This window comes from Peromyscus leucopus, chromosome 3 (genome assembly GCF_004664715.2).
Source record: "Peromyscus leucopus breed LL Stock chromosome 3, UCI_PerLeu_2.1, whole genome shotgun sequence".
Classification (NCBI taxonomy): Eukaryota; Metazoa; Chordata; class Mammalia; order Rodentia; family Cricetidae; genus Peromyscus; species Peromyscus leucopus.
The window spans coordinates 110630117-110647957 of record NC_051065.1 but is presented as its reverse complement, the minus strand read 5'-3'; the positions used below and the strand labels follow the sequence as shown (position 1 = coordinate 110647957).

The 17841-nt window shown below is 44.4% G+C and overlaps 1 protein-coding gene across 4 annotated transcripts in view; it reads right to left on the bottom strand.

The window, feature by feature from the left end:
* Positions 1–290: 290 nt before the first annotated feature.
* The window catches only part of Slc25a26 (solute carrier family 25 member 26), a 115729-nt gene continuing 98178 nt past the window's right edge, over positions 291–17841 (bottom strand). For all 4 annotated transcript variants that reach the window (XM_028855359.2, XM_028855366.2, XM_028855377.2 and 1 more), the window contains 4 exons: positions 13599–13668; positions 7234–7298; positions 6388–6461; positions 291–731 (listed from right to left, as the gene is read on the bottom strand). In XM_028855359.2, coding sequence (XP_028711192.1) covers positions 614–731; positions 6388–6461; positions 7234–7298; positions 13599–13668 — 327 coding nt within the window. In that variant the 3' untranslated portion in view covers positions 291–613. The remainder of the gene's footprint in view (positions 732–6387; positions 6462–7233; positions 7299–13598; positions 13669–17841) is intronic.

The following is a 17841-nucleotide window of genomic DNA, read 5'->3' as shown; positions in this document are numbered from 1 at the left end:
CTGAAGTCACTGGGGCCCACCCACTCGCTGGGACTGCAGCTGTCCGCTGTCTCACACACTAGGCATTTGGGGGCACTGTGCTGTAAAATAATATAATCATGTGTTTTTATAGGAGAAATACAAGGGTAATTAAAAACAGCAGGCTCCTTACCAGAAAGAATGCATGCTATGCACCTGCAGTGCATGCTTTTTAAACAAAGCTATAATCTTACAATAGGAATTAGCCCAGGAGAGAAACACCCACGCATACAATTTCTGCCCCAGCCTCCTTCCTTTCCCCAGTCTACTCGTTCAGTTGCAGGCAGCTTGATTTTTAGTGACTAAATAGAGAGCAGGAAGCAGAGGACAATGACCAAACAAGAATGCTGAAGGGCCTGGCCTAAGCTCACCAAGAGGATTTATTGAGGGGTCTGAGATGCTGATCTGAAGGCCCACCCAGGACAGTTTCCTCAGGGGCAGCCTGTGCTTCGGACGACACTCAGGGCTGCACTATGCAGCACTCCTCAAGGCACCACGCTGCAGCGTCAACTTCCTTGCTTGGATGACCGAGCCAGTCACGGGAGGACAGGGATTGCACAGCAGTCCTCTTCTCCAAGGACACACAGTGTCCACTTCACGGGCTCTTCCTGCCCACTTCTAACAGCAAGCTGCGGGTCTGGTCATAGGCACCCAGAAAGATGAAGCCTCCCAGACTGATTGCTGCCATTCGTGGGAAGACACCTGCAAATAACCTAGGGACAGAAGCCATGGTTTGCTCACTTCAATACACTACTTGTCAAACCCCATAGAAGACCACGAAGTAACGTTCCCAAGTATGAGTGAGAAACTAGAGCCCAGTCTAGCATGGCCAAATGCTGCACTGTCTACCTGGAAACACTCATGTTAAGACAGTAACCACTGAGTCAAGGGATGAATCTGAGGTAAGGCTGGTAAGGGTATATCCCAATGGGACACCCGAGGGGCCTGTGGGTCTCATTTCAAGGAGGAAAGGAAGTTCTTAAACAATTCTGCTACTTTCTTGTCCTGGTGACTCAGCTGCATTTTGTTGGAGTTTCACAAATGTGATTCTACAAGAAGGAAATGAATCTTTGTGGATTCTTTTTCCTTGTTCAGTCTACATGAGGACACCAGAGGCACATGACTGTGATGGAGGGGGAGCACCTCACACATGTCAGTCCTGGACACTCAGGTACCCCATTCCAGTCCAGTCAGAACCACAGTGGTGATAGCGAACCATCCTCTAGATCAGTGGTTCTCAACCTTCCTGATGCTGTGACCCTTTAATACAATAACTCATGTTATGGTGATCCCAACCATAAGATTATCTTCCTTGCTACTTCTTAACTGTAATTTTGCTATTAGGAATGAATCATGATTTAAGTATCTGTTTTCTGATGGTCTTAGGAAACCCCTGTTAAAGAGTTGTTCATCCCCCAAAATAGGTCAGGACTCACAGGTTGAGAAACACTGCTCTAGAGCTCAGGTATTCTTCAAATATCCATTGGATACTGTATGGTATTGTGTTGTCTTTGAGTTTTTTGACTGCTGAGGAAGGAGCAACAGCTGCTAAGAGACAGATTATAAATGCTGCTTGATTAAACCAACCTATGTATTTTGAATATGTCTTGACTTCAAAATGAAAGTCAAAAGATGCATTACTTTGGAAAAGAGGTTCTGCTTTTATTTCCATAGAAAATAAAAGACTATGAATTCATTCAAAGTTAGCTGAAGATGATCAGGTTTGATTGAGGAAGACCCCCTGAAATCCTGACTACAAATAAAGAAATAAACCTGTAAGAACTACAAGAACCTATAAGACACGTGATGTATATTTTGCCTGCTCAAACATAAAACAAAAATCATCTTTGGCTGACTTGTGTAGAGTGCACAATTTGTACTTGTATTAATGCACATATGTATGTTACCTTTAAAAGTTTATGTATTTTCAGAATATGGAGACCAAACACCAATGAAAACAAATGACCCAGACGATCCAGCATCTCAAAATGCCTCTGCTGAAGTTTCCTTGGAGTTCCTCATCCTGAACAGCTTCAAGGCTGCTGGCTCAAATGGTCCACAAACTACTCAAGCCAAGACTTAACCATAATTCTAAATTTTCTCAGGGTCTAAAATTTCCCAGTGATTACCAGACCCTCAATCAACAGAAAGTAGTCTAGAGAACTATGCCCACATTCCCAAAAGATGGGTTATGGATATTTATTAGCATTTAAGGGGGGTTGGTTACAAGATGTTATTAGTAAACAAGAAAAAAGCTGAACAAAGGAGATTAGATTCAAGGATCTCATTCTCAAAAGAAAAGAGGGGATATAGAAATGATGGGATAAAAAGGTAGATTACTGAATCTAATCAAAAAACAATCTTAAATATTTTACATTGATATGGATTTTGATTTATTGTTAAAAATTTGAAGTTAATTTTGTTTACTGTATGTATATCTCTACTCTTGTTTAAGGGATTGCGTTTATGCAGCTCACTTAAAAATGTAATGTGTCATTAAATACAGATTAATAGTCATCTATAATAATCAACTTTAGTCATGTTAGATATGTTTTCAAGTTCATATATTTAGATTGATAGATGGTCTTCAAACACTTCAAAGACCTACAGAATATGACATTTAATATGTTTAATAGCCTAAGGCTTTTAATGATAGTGACATGTGTCTGCTCCTGGCAACACCAATCTACTTCAAAGAAGATGATGGGCATCAAAGAAACTCCATGTGGAGTTTGTTGTCTTTATGGCAAAAGCTAGCCATGTGGGCAAAGAAACTGCCCTTGCCTCAATTGCTGATAATATACTGTCCAAACTGGACCAGTAGGATGCAAGAAAGGTGACTGCCAAACTTTGCCAAGAAAAGGTAGGACAGTCCTTCAAAAATCCTGCTTCTCAAAAAAGTGTCAGATATTCTAGGCCTGTAAGCCAGAGTTGGATGCATCACTGTTACAGTGGAACTGTGGGTCCAGATAGCCTGTGGTCCCTGTCATTAGGTAATATTTCACCCTTCTGGGGTATTTGATGGTGTTAAAGACTAAATAGTTAGATAATAGAGTATTTTCTCTAATTTTGCCAAATACAAATAGACTGGATACTGTAACTGTAATTCTTACTTTATAACTGTTTTTGTTGTATATAATTTTACTATGTTAAAGTTAAAACCTTCCTTTTAATTAGACAAAAAGGGAGAAATGCTGTGGAATAATCCTTCTGTGTGACTATATGTTGTTAGGATTGGTTTAACAAACAAGCTGACTGGCCAATAGCTGAACAGGATAAAGTTAGGTGAGAATGATGGGATAAAGAAGGACAGAGTCAGAGGATTCACCAGACAGCCAGAGAATGAGTGGAACACACAAAATGGGATAGAGGTAAAAGCCACAAGCTTCGGGGCAGCACAAAGACTAATAGAAATGGGTTAAGTTTTAAGAACTAGTCAGTAATAAGCCTGAGCTATTGGCTAAACATTTATAATTTATATTAAGCCTCTGAGTGATTATTTGAGGGCAGCTGCAGGACACAGAAACTCCTGCCTACAGCTTTTGCATATGAGAACTAAAAGCAAGATCTGCCTCCAATCTACTCTGAGAGCATCAGGTTCTCTGATGGTAGGGGCTGCTGGGATATGTTCAGACTTGGTCAGCTTAGTGCAGAGCAGGGACAGACAGTGGTGGTTGTATCTGGAGCTGCAAGAGGAGGTGGACTGAGCCACCTGTTCAGGAAGGGGGCAGTTGTTTTCATTTGTTTCTTTGTCCCATCATTTATTGTCTCTGAGTAGAAGGGCTGGAGCTGGTGTATGTTCACTCACAGGCATTGTTGCCTGGAACATGCTGTTCAGTGATGCCCTGTACAAGGTGACCAGAGTCCAAGAGTGGAGACTCAGAAGATGAGCCAAAAATCTAAATTAACTTTCAGTATTAAGGCTGGGTCAGAACAAACACACACCCTTGACCTGTTCTGCTTTCTCTCTTCTGCTTGTGGTTCTGGCATTGCTTAGTTTTAGTCAAGTGTGTGTCGTGACCTGGACAGGGAAAGCTGGTCTTGCATCATCTACAAAGCAGTGGCCATGGTGGGCACTGCCCCATCCATCCTGCCATCTCTTGTCACCACTTTCTCAACACGGGAAAATGGGCTGCAGTTCTACAACACTGGTCAGAGGCTCGGCTAAGTCACCACAGAAGCTAATATGTGGAAACGACTGAAATCTGGCAGGTGGCCCTCATGGTGTCGAAAGCCACTGTCACCAGCTGCTGCTTCTGTGGGCCAGCCACCGCTTACCTAAGAGGCTTCCCAAATAATGCATATGGTGCTCACAGCCCATTTCTCCTCCTCACTCCATTTCTTTGTTCAATGTTGAATTAGTACCCAAATGAATGACTAATGTGCTCTTATTTCCTCAGGTGTCAGCTATGAACAACAGATTTCACTGTAAAGGCTACCACCATGCCTTCCCTGTGCTCTGAGACATCATGAGTGCTGTCAGTCAGTCCCGTCCACTAGATCCAACCTGTATCTCAGACCACTGGAGCTGACCTTCAGTAAAGACACTAGCTGCCACTTTCAGCTGGAAAACTCAAACAAGACAATAGGGCTTGCTATCTGGCAAAAGCCATTTTGCTTGTGATCTAACAAATAAAGCTTGCCTGGAGATCAGTGTGTGGGGCTAGCCACTAGTTAACCACAGAGGCCAGGCAGTGGTGGCACACACCTTTAATCCCAGCACTTGAGAGGTGGAGACAGGAAGTGATATGACTGGAAAAAAAGGAATATAAGGTGGGAGGAGACAGGAGCTCAGCCCCTTCAGGCTAAGGAGTTGGTGTGGTAAGAGGTGGCTGTGGCTGGCTTGCTCCTTTGTCTCTCTGATCTTTCAGCATTTGCCCTGATACCTGGCTCTAGGTTTTTATTATTAGACAATTAAGTGAAGATGCTCAGAGGTTAGAGCACTGACTGTTCTTCCAGAGGACCTGAGTTCAATTCCCAGCAAACACATGGTGGCTCACAACCATCTGTAATGAGATCTGGTGCCCTCTTCTGGTGTGCAGTTATACATGCTGTATACATAAAAAAAAAAAAAAAAAAAAAAGTCTAAAAAAAAAAAAAAAGACCAATTAGGATTCATGCTACATCCCCCAGACCATCAGACAGCTGAAAATGCCCAAGTTACACAAAAATGGCAATCAGTGATCTACTTTGGCATGGGGATAAGACGGGCAGCAGTGCCCAGTGAAGAGGCTTCAAGCAGACAGGGCTCAGCTGTGCACGCAGTGCTGGCTCCTACCCAGCCATCCCAGTGCCCGCTCACCCTCCTCCCCCCAAAGGGAGGCTGCTTGAGTACTCTGCACAGCATATCAAGAAGGTCCCACATAGGAAATCCTACTGTGCTAACATCTTAGCATTTACAGAGCTTCAGAACAACTGTATGGGAAGTCAACATGGAGAAACAGCTGTTTAGGACATGAAGCAAAACATTTTGAGGCACATGGGCTGGAAAGATGGTTCAGTAATGTGCTTGCTATGCAAGCTTGAGGAGCCAAGCTCAGATTCTCAGCACCCACATAAAAGCCAGGTACAGTGACACTACACCTGTAACCCACACAGGGAAGGAACAGGCAGATCTGGGGCTCACTGGACGGCTACTGTAGCCAAAATGGTGAGCTCTAAGTTCAGTAACAAACTCTCAGAAACATAAGATGGACCATGATGAAGAAGCCATCCAACCCCAACCTCTGGCCTCTACAGGCATACACGTGTGTAAATATACCTGTTTGCACATCATATGCAAAAAAAAAAAAAATCCAGGACAATAATGCCCAATTGAGGCCAACCACTGTGGAACAGACAGTACACTTATGAGCTAGGTAACGCTTCAGAGAAAACCAGACTGCATATACCAGACTGGTCCTGTAGGATGATGGCGTGGCGGGAAACTCCCCCCCCCCCCCCCCATAGCTCTTTTTCTATTTTTATCTCCAGATACACAAGTATTTACTACTGCTACAACTGTCCACAATCTCCAGGGTGGTCACATGCACTAGCAGCTAGACGCCGCATTCCCTGAGTGTTTCTGCGCAATGACAAAATTATCCATCAATAAAATAACACCTAGAGATGCACAGCACATGCCCATCATAAGGCCTGGCCACCAATGGCTCTTAAAAGTGGTTACAAACACCCAAGTCCCAAACGCTTTCTTCTACCTCACTTGCCTGTCTACACTGGATAAGTAGGGACTTGTTTGTATCAATGCTGCAGCCCCAATACTGCTGAGAGTCACACATTTGCATGTCATCCATGGCAGGCACAATGACTTGAGGAAGAGCCAGTGGAGAAGAGGCAAGGAAGGCAGCTGAGGGCTGGCTTTGTCCTTACCCTGCTAGTCCCTGTGAGCGCCACACCCCGTGCATGGCAGAGAGCACATTCCCATCAGCAGTGCTGGAGCCCGCCTGCAGAGGACAGGGAAGGAATAAGGCTGTTAGCTCCTAGTGCTCTGAGAAGGCTCCCCTCACCCTCGTTCAAGGCACGCTCTGAGGTTGACTTGGACATCTTGCCTACATTCAGTCAAGCAGGCAGGCAGCTCAGGGAAGCCCTTTCTCAGAGCTCACCTAGGAACTAATGGCAACTGTTCAACAGGAAGCTGATGGGAAGCAGTAGGCCTGGCCTGGTGGGGGTGAGGGTTCCACGTATAAATGGGTCTAACTATAAAAGCCTGACAGGGATGAAGATTGCCGCTCTCAGTTTTAAAAGGACCCCATCCTCAGGGCTACGGACTAGAATTCTGCTCACACTGCTCTGCTTTCTACAGAACTGGACCTGAGAGAATGCATGTTCAGATATGTTATTGGAATTCCTTAAAGCTCAGCCCGGAGTTTGCTTTCTTGTTTTTCCTTTTAACAATTCTGACAATTGCCTTAACTGGTCATAGCCAATCATGACCGAGGAACATGGAACTAGTCAAGCTCTCGAGTCTTAGATCTGAAAACAGCACCAGGCAGGAGCCCTCAGATCTTATTAGCACAGCTATGAGAATGCTTGTGCAGTGGAAGTGTGCTACACACAGACCCATCACACCGACGGCTACAGATGTGCAGCAGTCATGACAACGCTACTCTTCTCGTGTCTGTAGTACTGATGGCCCGGCAGGTCCAGGGGTCGCTGTATCCCTCAGCTCTGCCTGCTGGCAGCCATGGCATCAGATCCGCACTAGCTGATACCTACCTTTGCCAGCATGATCCTTGTCTTGGCCACATCCAGAGGGGTAGTAACTGCAGCTGCAAAACCACCTGTGTGCGAGACCCAACAGTCAGTCATGAGCTGTACGGACTAGACAGCATCCTTGTCGTTTCTACATCTGGGTTCAGAGAATGTTAAAATCATTTCTTCGTCATCACGTCTACTTGACTGTGTTGAGAACAGGATGCATACATGACAAATTTCAATCTACCCAGTTCATGTCTTTTGCAGTGATACAGCAAGGAGGTGGAGGGTACTCCTGTTCCACTTGGGTTAAGAAGTGAGGCCCTACAACTCACCTTGCTCTCTCACAGCCTGGTACACTAATCCGAACACATAGGACATGTGAACGGCCAGATGTGGATCTCCAGTGTGAGAAACACACGGCTCCCAGTGGCTTTGGGGAACATACCTTTCTAAGGCTACCTGTCTTACAGCCTCCATAGGCTTCGGTTGTTTCTGTTCTGCATGGGCAGGCTCATGTGTGTCTCAGGAGGACTTCTGCATAAACAAACAGCCAGACTCTTCTGATAACAGACAATGCTTTCTCTATTCCCAGGCTCGAATGACAGTCCAGGGAACAGTTCCGTTTCTACCCTTTGCATCACCTTAGAGTTCCTCTTGCTCTGGCATGCATTCTGCCTCAAGGCTTCCTTTCCATATTCTCCCCATGTTTTCTTCATCTAAGGACTATGATGGCCAAACTGTCCATAGCTTTTAACAGTGTTCCTATTTGTGGACACAGAAACCAAAACTTTACTGCTAATATAAACCATAGTTTATGGTCTCAAAAGGTTTTGTTTGTTTCCTTAAGACAAGGTCTCATTGTGCTCCCAGAGCTAGCCTGGAAACTGCTATGTAGATCAGGCTGGCCCCATACCCACAGAGCTTGCTTCCATCTCCTTGTCCTGGGGTTAAAGGCATGTGACACCACCACACCAGACCTGATGTCAGTATTTTATTCACTTGGTGCAGATGCAGATGAACCCCTGAAAGGCCAGAAGGACAGAGAAACAAAAACCCCTAAAAGGCTTTTGGGAGGTTCAGCTCCCAGGAGCTGGGGATGAGCAGCAGATTATGGGGGTTTGCAAAGGAGGCTCCAGAAATAGCTCCAGGCTCCCTCTGCTGTGGCATGTGGACAAAAGGGCATTTGATGTCTGACAAACATCTTTCTAAATACGGGGCTGAAATAAGGTCGTCACAGTGACCCTGGGCTGCACAGGGACATCTGTTCAGACACTTGTGGGAAGGCACACCCACTCCCCGTTTACGTTCTATTTTTGGTCACCACAACTGCCACACACCTTAGGCCTGTCAGCACCCCCTTTGTTTAGAACCCTTCCTTTTCCTCCTTTGAGATCATGAGTTTGTGGGCCAACATGGTGGCGCAGCAAGTCAAGAGCGTCTGTCACGAGTCCAATGCCCAGAGTGAGAGGCCGGGAGACACATGGCGGAAAGACAGAACTGACCCACGAGTGCCTTGACTCCCCAGGCACAGGGCATGCACATGCCTTCACCCACCACCACACACTACAGTGAAAGAAATGTAAAGCACTTTAAAAGGCTCTGCTCAGTGCAGAGCTGAGATCTGTTCTTAAGCTTGACCAACTCCAGCACTTGGCCCTGGTCCCTGCTGCCTCAGATGCTCATCTGTGAAGTGCAGGCAGCCGGGTGGCAGATTTTTTTGTTAAAGGGCCCATGCCAAGTGTCTAAAGTGGCATGACCCACACACAGGAGCACTATGTAGGAATCTGTTCCAGTCCAGGCGGGCACTGTGTTGGTTAGGTTTTTGCTAACACAAGATGGAGTCGTCTAGAAAGAGGGAACGACATTAACTGAGGAACTACCTCCACAATAATTGGCTTGGAGGCAAGTCTGATTTTCTTGATTAAGGACTGATGTGGGGAGTACCACCCTTGGATAGGTGGTTGGTCCTAGGTTGTATGGAAAAGCAGGCCGAGCAAGCCTGTAAGGAGCATCCCTCCAGCGCCTCTGATTTAGTTCCTGCTTTGAGTTCCCATTATGACTTTTCTTCAGGATACACTATAAGCTGAAATAAACCCTTTCTTCCCCAAGTTGCTCTTTGGTGTTTATCACAATAGAAAATAAACTAAGACATGGGTAGAGAGACTGGGTGATTTTCCTTCCAATCTCAATCTAGCGCACACAGTAGGCACTCAATATGCTTAGTGGGTGCCCCACACAAGTCTATGGTTTTAACAAACTAAACATGTAAGCTCATCCTGTAAAAGGGCAGGGAAAGGTTGGCACGAACGCCACCCCTTGCTAACTTGCCAGGCTCTCAAGAACTACGCCTGTACCATCACTAGCATCCACCCATGGCCACAAAGCAGCTAGCAATGAGCTAGGAATGAGATCACATGTATCCTGACCCTTAAAATGATCTTCTTATCACACCTAAGGACTGATACCACAACTCATTAAATAAAATAAGCCTGAGCATTAAACTTCATCCTCCTATGTAAAAATATTCACAAGCTGCCCTAAATAATTTATAAAGCTGACAACACATAATAAATTTGGATAGCTAAGTCAAACTTGCCCTGGCCACCAGTGGAGGTTAACCATCCTTTCCTGTGGACACCTGCATATCCTCCAGAGATCTGTGCTCCATAAAAGAGTCCAAAAGAAAGATGAACTCAAAACACACAGGCCCTTATTGTATTTCCATGCTGAGATCAGTATTTTATGTAAGGCATTAGTAAATCAATTTGAAGACCCTCAAATATCGGACTACTTATTTTGTATAGTCTACTTACAGGGCAACCATAAGGAACACACTAACACATCACAGGAAACAGCCATGGGGCACACACAGCAGACACGGGCTGCTCTCGTGTGTACCGTTCTCCTCAGGGGGCTTCACGGACTGCTCAGCTACAGCTTTTGGGGCCACATTCATGGAACTGATTTTCACAGGAAAACTACTTGCTGCCTTGGGGTACAAACACAATAATAACCCTCTAATGGGTGAAGGAACCCCCTTCTTTCTGACAGCCTGGAGCGGCTCCCTCAGAGCAGAAGCTAGGAACGTTGAGGAGGGCACTGAGGAGGCGGCCCCAAGCCCACCTCCGGCAGCTCCGCTCCTCTCTGCTCCTGGAGCCTCAGACCTGATGCATTCAAGAGCAAGGGCTCCTTCCTGTCCTCCTCCCCCTCAGGCTCCAAGCAAGGCTCCAGTGAGAGACAGTGCCGGCGGTTCTCACCTTTGTCTCACACACAATCCTCATCCTCTTCTACAGTTCAGGGGTGAGAGCCTCTTCTCGCCCCATACTTTCTCTCTTAGGAGAATATAAGGATGTTTGTAAGTATAAGAAATTGGCTGGGCAGTGGTGGCGCACGCCTTTAATCCCAGCACTCGAGAGGCAGAGCCAGGTGGATCTCTGTGAGTTCGAGGCCAGCCTGGTCTACAGAGCGAGATCCAGGAAAGGTGCAAAGCTACACAGAGAAACCCTGTCTCAAAAAACCAAAAAAAAAGAAATTGATCCAAAGATACCAGAAGACCAAAATAGTAGTAAACATTAATACTCAACATCGTTAGATTTAAGATCAAGGCCTGGAGTGAGAAAGCTGGCAAAGTCCTTCTTTTTCCTTACTTTAATCCTGACCAGAAGCCAGGGGAATTTCTAAGCATGACAAGCCATCAACACCTCCAATCTCAAGAGACATTTGTGGGTATTTGTGCCAAGTAGCTTATGAAACAAGCATGGGCACAGAAGAACGCGCCGAGGATGGCACAGCACAGTCCTTGGCAATACCCAGGCCAATTGAAACTTGGAAAAGCACATGTGGATGAACTCTGATCTCTGACGTGAGGGCAAGTTTGATCATGAAGAGCAGGGAGTTGGTAAGGCGGTGTGTGGATGTCTGGACAGGGCTGTGGGTAGGAGGCCATTCTTCATCTCCCCGACTGTGCAAGACAGGGCTGCAATCTGCTCTTGCAGAACACCGATTTACTCAATTTGGACTGTTTTCAAATTATGTTTACCCTACAGCAATGTTTTCAAAATATTCATCTTGTTTTTCTAACGTTAGTATCAAACAAAATTCCCAAAGAAAAAGAATCTAAACAAGAAATATATTTCTTTTCTGCTAATGTATAAAGATCTATTAACAATGCCCCCCCCCCAACAGGCCTTAAACTCTTTCATTAACAGAATCTCACCTGAAAACAGTAAGATGACTGGACAGAATCTACAGGCTCAAATAAGAAACTATGCTGTACAATGCCTTCAGATCATGACATCTTCTGGTGCTGTCCCAGAGATGAGTTATTATGGGGACAGCTTTCCGTTTTGGGGCGTTGCTTTTTCTTCTGGAAAAGTAACAACTCCTTACAGCTGCTCAGTTTTACAGGTCACGAGGGCCAACGCACGTATCCTGGGCTCCCTCGAGGGAGGAGTGATTATTTCTATGCTACAGGTCAGGAAACTGGTGCTCAGAAAGCCCAGGTCTCCTCCAGGAACTGGCCTGAAGCAGAGACTCACCCACTCATCTCATCTGTCGGACAGAAAGCCCAGCTAGGCTCTGAGCACGGTCTTCCCAGCTCAGCGTCACAGCATCCTCCGTGATTCACTGCCTTCCTGAAGGGCCCGGACCGCGGGTTCCTACCTCATCCCACAGGTGACAGAAACTGTCCTCTCCCCTTTGACAAATGTCAGTGCCATGCAGAGCATTCCTCAGCAAAGAGGACGGATAGAAAACAAACTCCCAAATAGATAGTATCCATGTTTCTGCATGTAAATCTCTGGAATCATGATTTGAGGGATGTCTTAGGGTTTCTATTGCTGTGAAGAGACACCATGACCATGGCAACTCTTACAAAGGAAAACATTTAATTGGGGCTGGATTACGGTTTCAGAGGTTTTGTCCATTGTCATCATGACAGGAAACATGGCAGCATGCAGGCAGATGTGGTGCTGGAGAAGGAGCTGAGAGTTCTACATCTTGACCCACAGGCAGAAGGAGACTGGGCATAGCTTGAGCATAGGAGACCTCAAAGCCAGCCTCCACAGTGACACACTTCCTCCAACAAGGCCACACCTACTCCAACAAGGCCACACCTAATAGTGCCACCCCCTATGGGCCAAGCATTCATACACATGGGTCTATGGAGGTGCATTCCTATTCAAACTACCACAGGGGATATACCAGAACATGCTTATTTCTTACTTGAAGGCAGAGAAGTTTTAGAGTATCCTACTCTAAGAAGTGGATTTTCTTGTCCAGGGTGAATAAATTTCCATGTTTATTCAGTGTTCCACCCCCAACACCTCTGCCCCAGCCAAGAAGACAGTCAACAAAAATGTACACTTCTCCAAAGGGTGGGGCAGCAAAGAATCCTGACCTCTGAAAGATGAATCAAGACCCCTTCATTAACCCCGCCACCTACGATGCAGGTGTGGAAGCTATTACCCTCCCTGATCTGCAGGAAAGTTCTTATTTCTGATAGTTCTACAACTTACATGGGTTTAAATTATTAACAAATGAGCCAATAAAATGTATGATTTCTGTTTTCCTAATCACTACATGAAAACAAACAAAATCCACCAACTGTTCCAGATATTTGGAAGAGAATCATTTTCCCCAAAGCTGCTGACCTCCAACCTACCTGGCCATCTGTTCACCAGCACTGCATCTAAACACTTTGCAATTCTCTGGCCAAGTTCTGCTTTTACTGCAACTATACTTACCTGTATTTGTAATGACAAAACAGACCTTTCTCTTCAGCTTCTGAACATGCCTACCATTTACTACGTTCTTTAAAGCATCTGTGTCCTCAGCACTTAGTGACGGACAGCGCGGTCCTGCGTGCTGACACACTGCTCCTGCTGTAAGGTCTCGAAAATGCCCAGATGTTCACAGGCCATACTTCTCGCCCAGTGCAGTTCAGGCTGCAGTCAGCTGGGAGTGGCCCCTGCTCTCCTGATACTAATTAATCTCCTGCACTGTCAAACATGTCACACGGGCTGTGAATCTTGGATTGCCCGCAGCACTGCGCCCACCAGACAGCTGCACAGTGCCCCCCCCCCACCACACACAGAGGACTTTATAAATCATGCTTAAAATAAGCCAAGGGCCCGAGTGAGGCTTTAATAAAGATAAAAAGAAAAAGGGAAATTTGTCGAAAACAAATTGGTTGTCATTCAACCAGACACCTCTTTAGCAGGTTTTCCCCCTCTAAGATAATTTCTTTTTGCAAATAGCTACTGAGGCTCTGTCCATCTAAACAATCCGGAATTCCTGAAGAATGCTGTTCTGCACAGCTAGCGTTTTCACAGGTCCCTCCCCCCACCCTTCGGTTTTTCCCAGTATAATATAATCCCTCGCACCTGCAAAAGCTCCGCAGACTGCCGACTGCCAAGAATCCACCACATGACCCCGCCGCCACGACCAGAGGGCCTGTGGAAAGAAAAAGAAAAATACAAGTTATTCCATCTTTGAGTTTATCAGAACCTGCTGTGGGTTTAGCTTGGGATGGGAACTTAAGTGAGAAGCTATTTTGGTAGAATTCTTCAATGATGATGTAAGTGATTTTCCCAAGGACTTAACTGCATTCTAAAATTAGTCAAAGAAGTAAGGGTGACAGCCACATTATGATTCTCAAAGGAAATATTTTCAAGGAGGATTTCATACACACAAATTAAAATAAATATAATAAATTTATGACAATGAAATATTTTATGTATTTCTCATATAATTCTAAGCATATAAATACTATAATTCATAATTATTCCAGAACAGTATATGCCAAATCCTTAGTTCTTTGAAAAATTCTCATCCATACCTAACCTTTGAGAGATACTAGCTGTTACCTGAGCGGTACTTTAATAGAAGGGGGGCACACTTTGAGACAGAGTCTAATGATAATCCAGGCTATCCTTGAACTCAGGATCATCCTTTCCCAGTCTCCTTAGTGCTAGGACTACAGGTGTGTGCCCCCATGCCTAGCATGAATTTAGAATTAGTGAAAACCTGATTGTGCTGTTCACATAATAAGCCAGGATCATACAAACACCCACACCAGGCGTAAGCTGGGAACGTAGCAGACAAGGTGCTTGGCTCCCTGGACACTTACTGCCTTGTGGAAGAGATGACTGCATCTGCACAATGCTTAGTCTCTCATCTCTTCTCAACAATTCTAGGAGTTGGATCCTATTCTATCTAGGCTTCTGAGGCACAGCCTTCCATAATACTCTTTTCCTTCGCTTTACTGAGTTACCATCTAATAAGCAACATATATTTAAAGTATACAATTTGATAAATTTGGTGGACACATACACACACAATCACTGCTACAGCTGAGACCACAGACTTACTTATGAGCCAAAAGTTCTGCATCCCTTTGGGAGCATCTCTCCTGAGCGCCATCTCACTGTCCTCTAAGCAACCTGATACTCCTGTCACTGCGAACTGGTTTGCCTATTCTAGAATTTTACATAAATACAATACATTCATTTTCTTTTCTATGGCTTCTCTTGTAACTATTCTGTGTTTCATCCACATTACAGACATCAAGACTTCATTCCCTTCTTGCTGACGAGCAATGATCTAGCACATAGGTACATCATCCTTTGTTTTTCTAGTTTGGGGATGTTGCTGATAAACCCATGTGAATATCTGCAAGCAGACCTTTAGATGGAAAATGTCTTCCCTTCTGCTCAGGAAATAACTAAGAAGGAAGTTGCTAGGTCAGAGGTAGGGGTATGTTTAACTTTATAAAGCTGCCAAGCTGTTTTCCAAAAATGGCTGTACATTTCACATTCCCACCAGTCCTGATTTGTCCACATCCTTCCCAAGCTTGGTTGCCAGCATTTTTAAGTGTTCATATCCTAGTAAGTGTGCACTATGCTTCTGTTTTGTTTTTAGATTTTAAGTTCTCTCTCTCTCTCTCTCTCTCTCTCTCTCTCTGTGTCCCTTAAAGGGGATGGTATGAGCACAGGCGTATAGGTGCCCAGAGGTCAGATGATGTCAGATGCCCTGGAACTGGAGTTTACAGGTAGCTGTAAGCCACTCACGTGGGTGCCAGGAACCAAGCCTAGGTCTGCAACAGCAGTACACACTCTTAACCACCAAGTCACCTCTCTGGTTCCTTTACCATGGTTTTAATGATGGTGATCTTCTCTTTACATACTTATTTGCTATCCATGAATTTTCAAATATTTGTGTATTTTTATTGGGTTGTCTATTATCTAAATAAAAGATATTTCAAAGTTCTTGATATATTCCGAGTACAAGTTATTTGCAGATACTTTTCCCTAACCTGTGATTTATCTCTTCATTCTCTGGAAAATGTTTTTCAAATAAGCATTAAATTTTGATTAAGTCTAAATTATTTTTAAGATAATACACTATTCATATGTTAATATTCATATTACAGATGGAGGAGATTTGTTTGATTTTGCTTGAGACAGAGTCTCACTCTGTAGTTCAAGCTGACCTGGAACTTACTACATAGATCAAGGTGGTCTTGAACCGGTTTTAATCCTCCTGGCGCTGCCTGCTCAGTGCTGAGATCACTGGTGTGTGCCATGATGCCTGGATTATGAATCTTGCTTTCTGGTGTCATTTGTTTTTTTTTTTTTTGTTTTTCGAGACAGGGTTTCTCTGTGTAGCTTTGCGCCTTTTCCTGGAACTCACTTGGTAGCCCAGGCTGGCCTCGAACTCAGAGATCCGCCTGGCTCTGCCTCCCGAGTGCTGGGATTAAAGGCGTGCGCCACCACCGCCCGGCATTTTTTTTTTTAAGAATTATTTATTTATTATCTATACAGAGGAGGGCGCCAGATCTCATTACAGATGGTTGTGAGCCACCCATGTGGGTGCTGGGAATTGAACTCAGGACCTCTGGAAGAGCAGTCAGTCCTCTTACCCTTTGAACCATCTCTCCAGCCCCTTCTGGTGTCATTTGTAAGAAAACTTTGCCTATTTCAATATGTTCAGAAATCTTAAGTTTCTTTAAAGGTTTTACAGCTTTACCTTTGAGTTAATTTGTTACGGTAGAAGGCTGGGCCGGTGTTCTTTCATTCTGTTTGATGTATGAAAAACACCCACTAATATCTAGTGTTTGAAAAATATAGTTCTTTCTCCAGTGAAATCCCTTCTCCAAAAATCTACTCTCTACTTGGTCCTCACCTATAGATGCTAATTCTTTACTTTCTTATCACAGGTTTTAATCAAGTTTGAAATTAAGTAGTTTCAGTTTTCCAGATTGTTTCTTTTTTAAGTTATTCTGACTATTCTAGGCTCTTCACATTTCCATATGAATTTTTATATCAGAATACCAATTTCCATAAAACACCCTACTGAGAGCTCATTCAGCTTACATGAATCCATGGATTGTTTTTGGGTGAAATGGACACATTAACAATATTGATTTTTTTTTTCTGACTATTTCATCATAAGCATTTACTTACTTTCCTATTGCTGTGAAGAGATACTCTGACTAAAACAACTCATAAAAGATAATGTTTACCGTGGCTCACAGTTGCAGAGGGTTACAGTCCCTGACCATCGTGGCGGGGAGCATGGCAGCAGGCAGGCATGGCAGTGGGACAAGAACTTAGAGCTTCTATCTGATTCACAAGCAGGAAACAGAGAAGAGAGAACTAAAAGGGAATGGCATGGCCTTTCTGAAAGCTCAAAGCCCACCCCTACTGTCAAACTTCCCCCAACAAGGCCACACCTCCTAGTCCTTCCCCAACAGTTCCACCTGGGGAGGAAGTGTTCTAACACATGACCCTGTGTGGGCCATTCTCATTCAAGCCACCACAGTGAGCATCTCTCCCCTCACTTAGCCTTCCTATAATTCCTCTCAGCCCTGAGCTAGAGCTTCATAGGCTTTGACACTGGTTTTGTCAGATGCATTTTTAAGTACTCCACATGTCGTGGAGCTATGTGAAGGGTAAATTTTAATATGTAAATTTAATAGGAACTGATTATCAATACAAATGATTTTAGATATTTGTGTTCTGCATCACTGGCCACTCAGTGGTTCAGCTCTGCTCCAGTGGAGACACCATCAACTTTCGTCAACTACAGTCAGACCTGCTTCTTCCTTTGTAACCAGAACATCTTACTGCTTTCTCTTGTCCCACAACAGTGGCCACACATGATATCAAAAGAGCTCCTGACTGTCTTATCGTGAATGTTTACAATAGTATACTGACATGGAAGTAGTGTTGCTCTGGGGAAATACCCAAACAGCCCACATGAAATAGGAACAGCTGACCTGCACCCATCTCCCATCATGGGTATTTATTTCCCCACTGACAACTTCCTCTGGGAGGGTTACAGGACTGCTAAAGATCTGATGATGTCATAAAAATAAATCAAGATGCACATGGCCCTGTTTACCTTGTCAAGTATAGGCTGCCAACACGGAATAACAGGTAAGATACATGCTGTTCTGTGATGGCTCCCTTCTTCCCAGCCCTCCGAGGAAGAGGAATTATCTGAAAGTGTATTTACTAAATCTACTGTGCTAAAACTCGACCTATCAAACAGGCTCTTTAACCCTGCTTATAAAAACAAATAGGCTTTAAGAATCTTTGATGCAAATTTGTTTCTAAAGTCTGT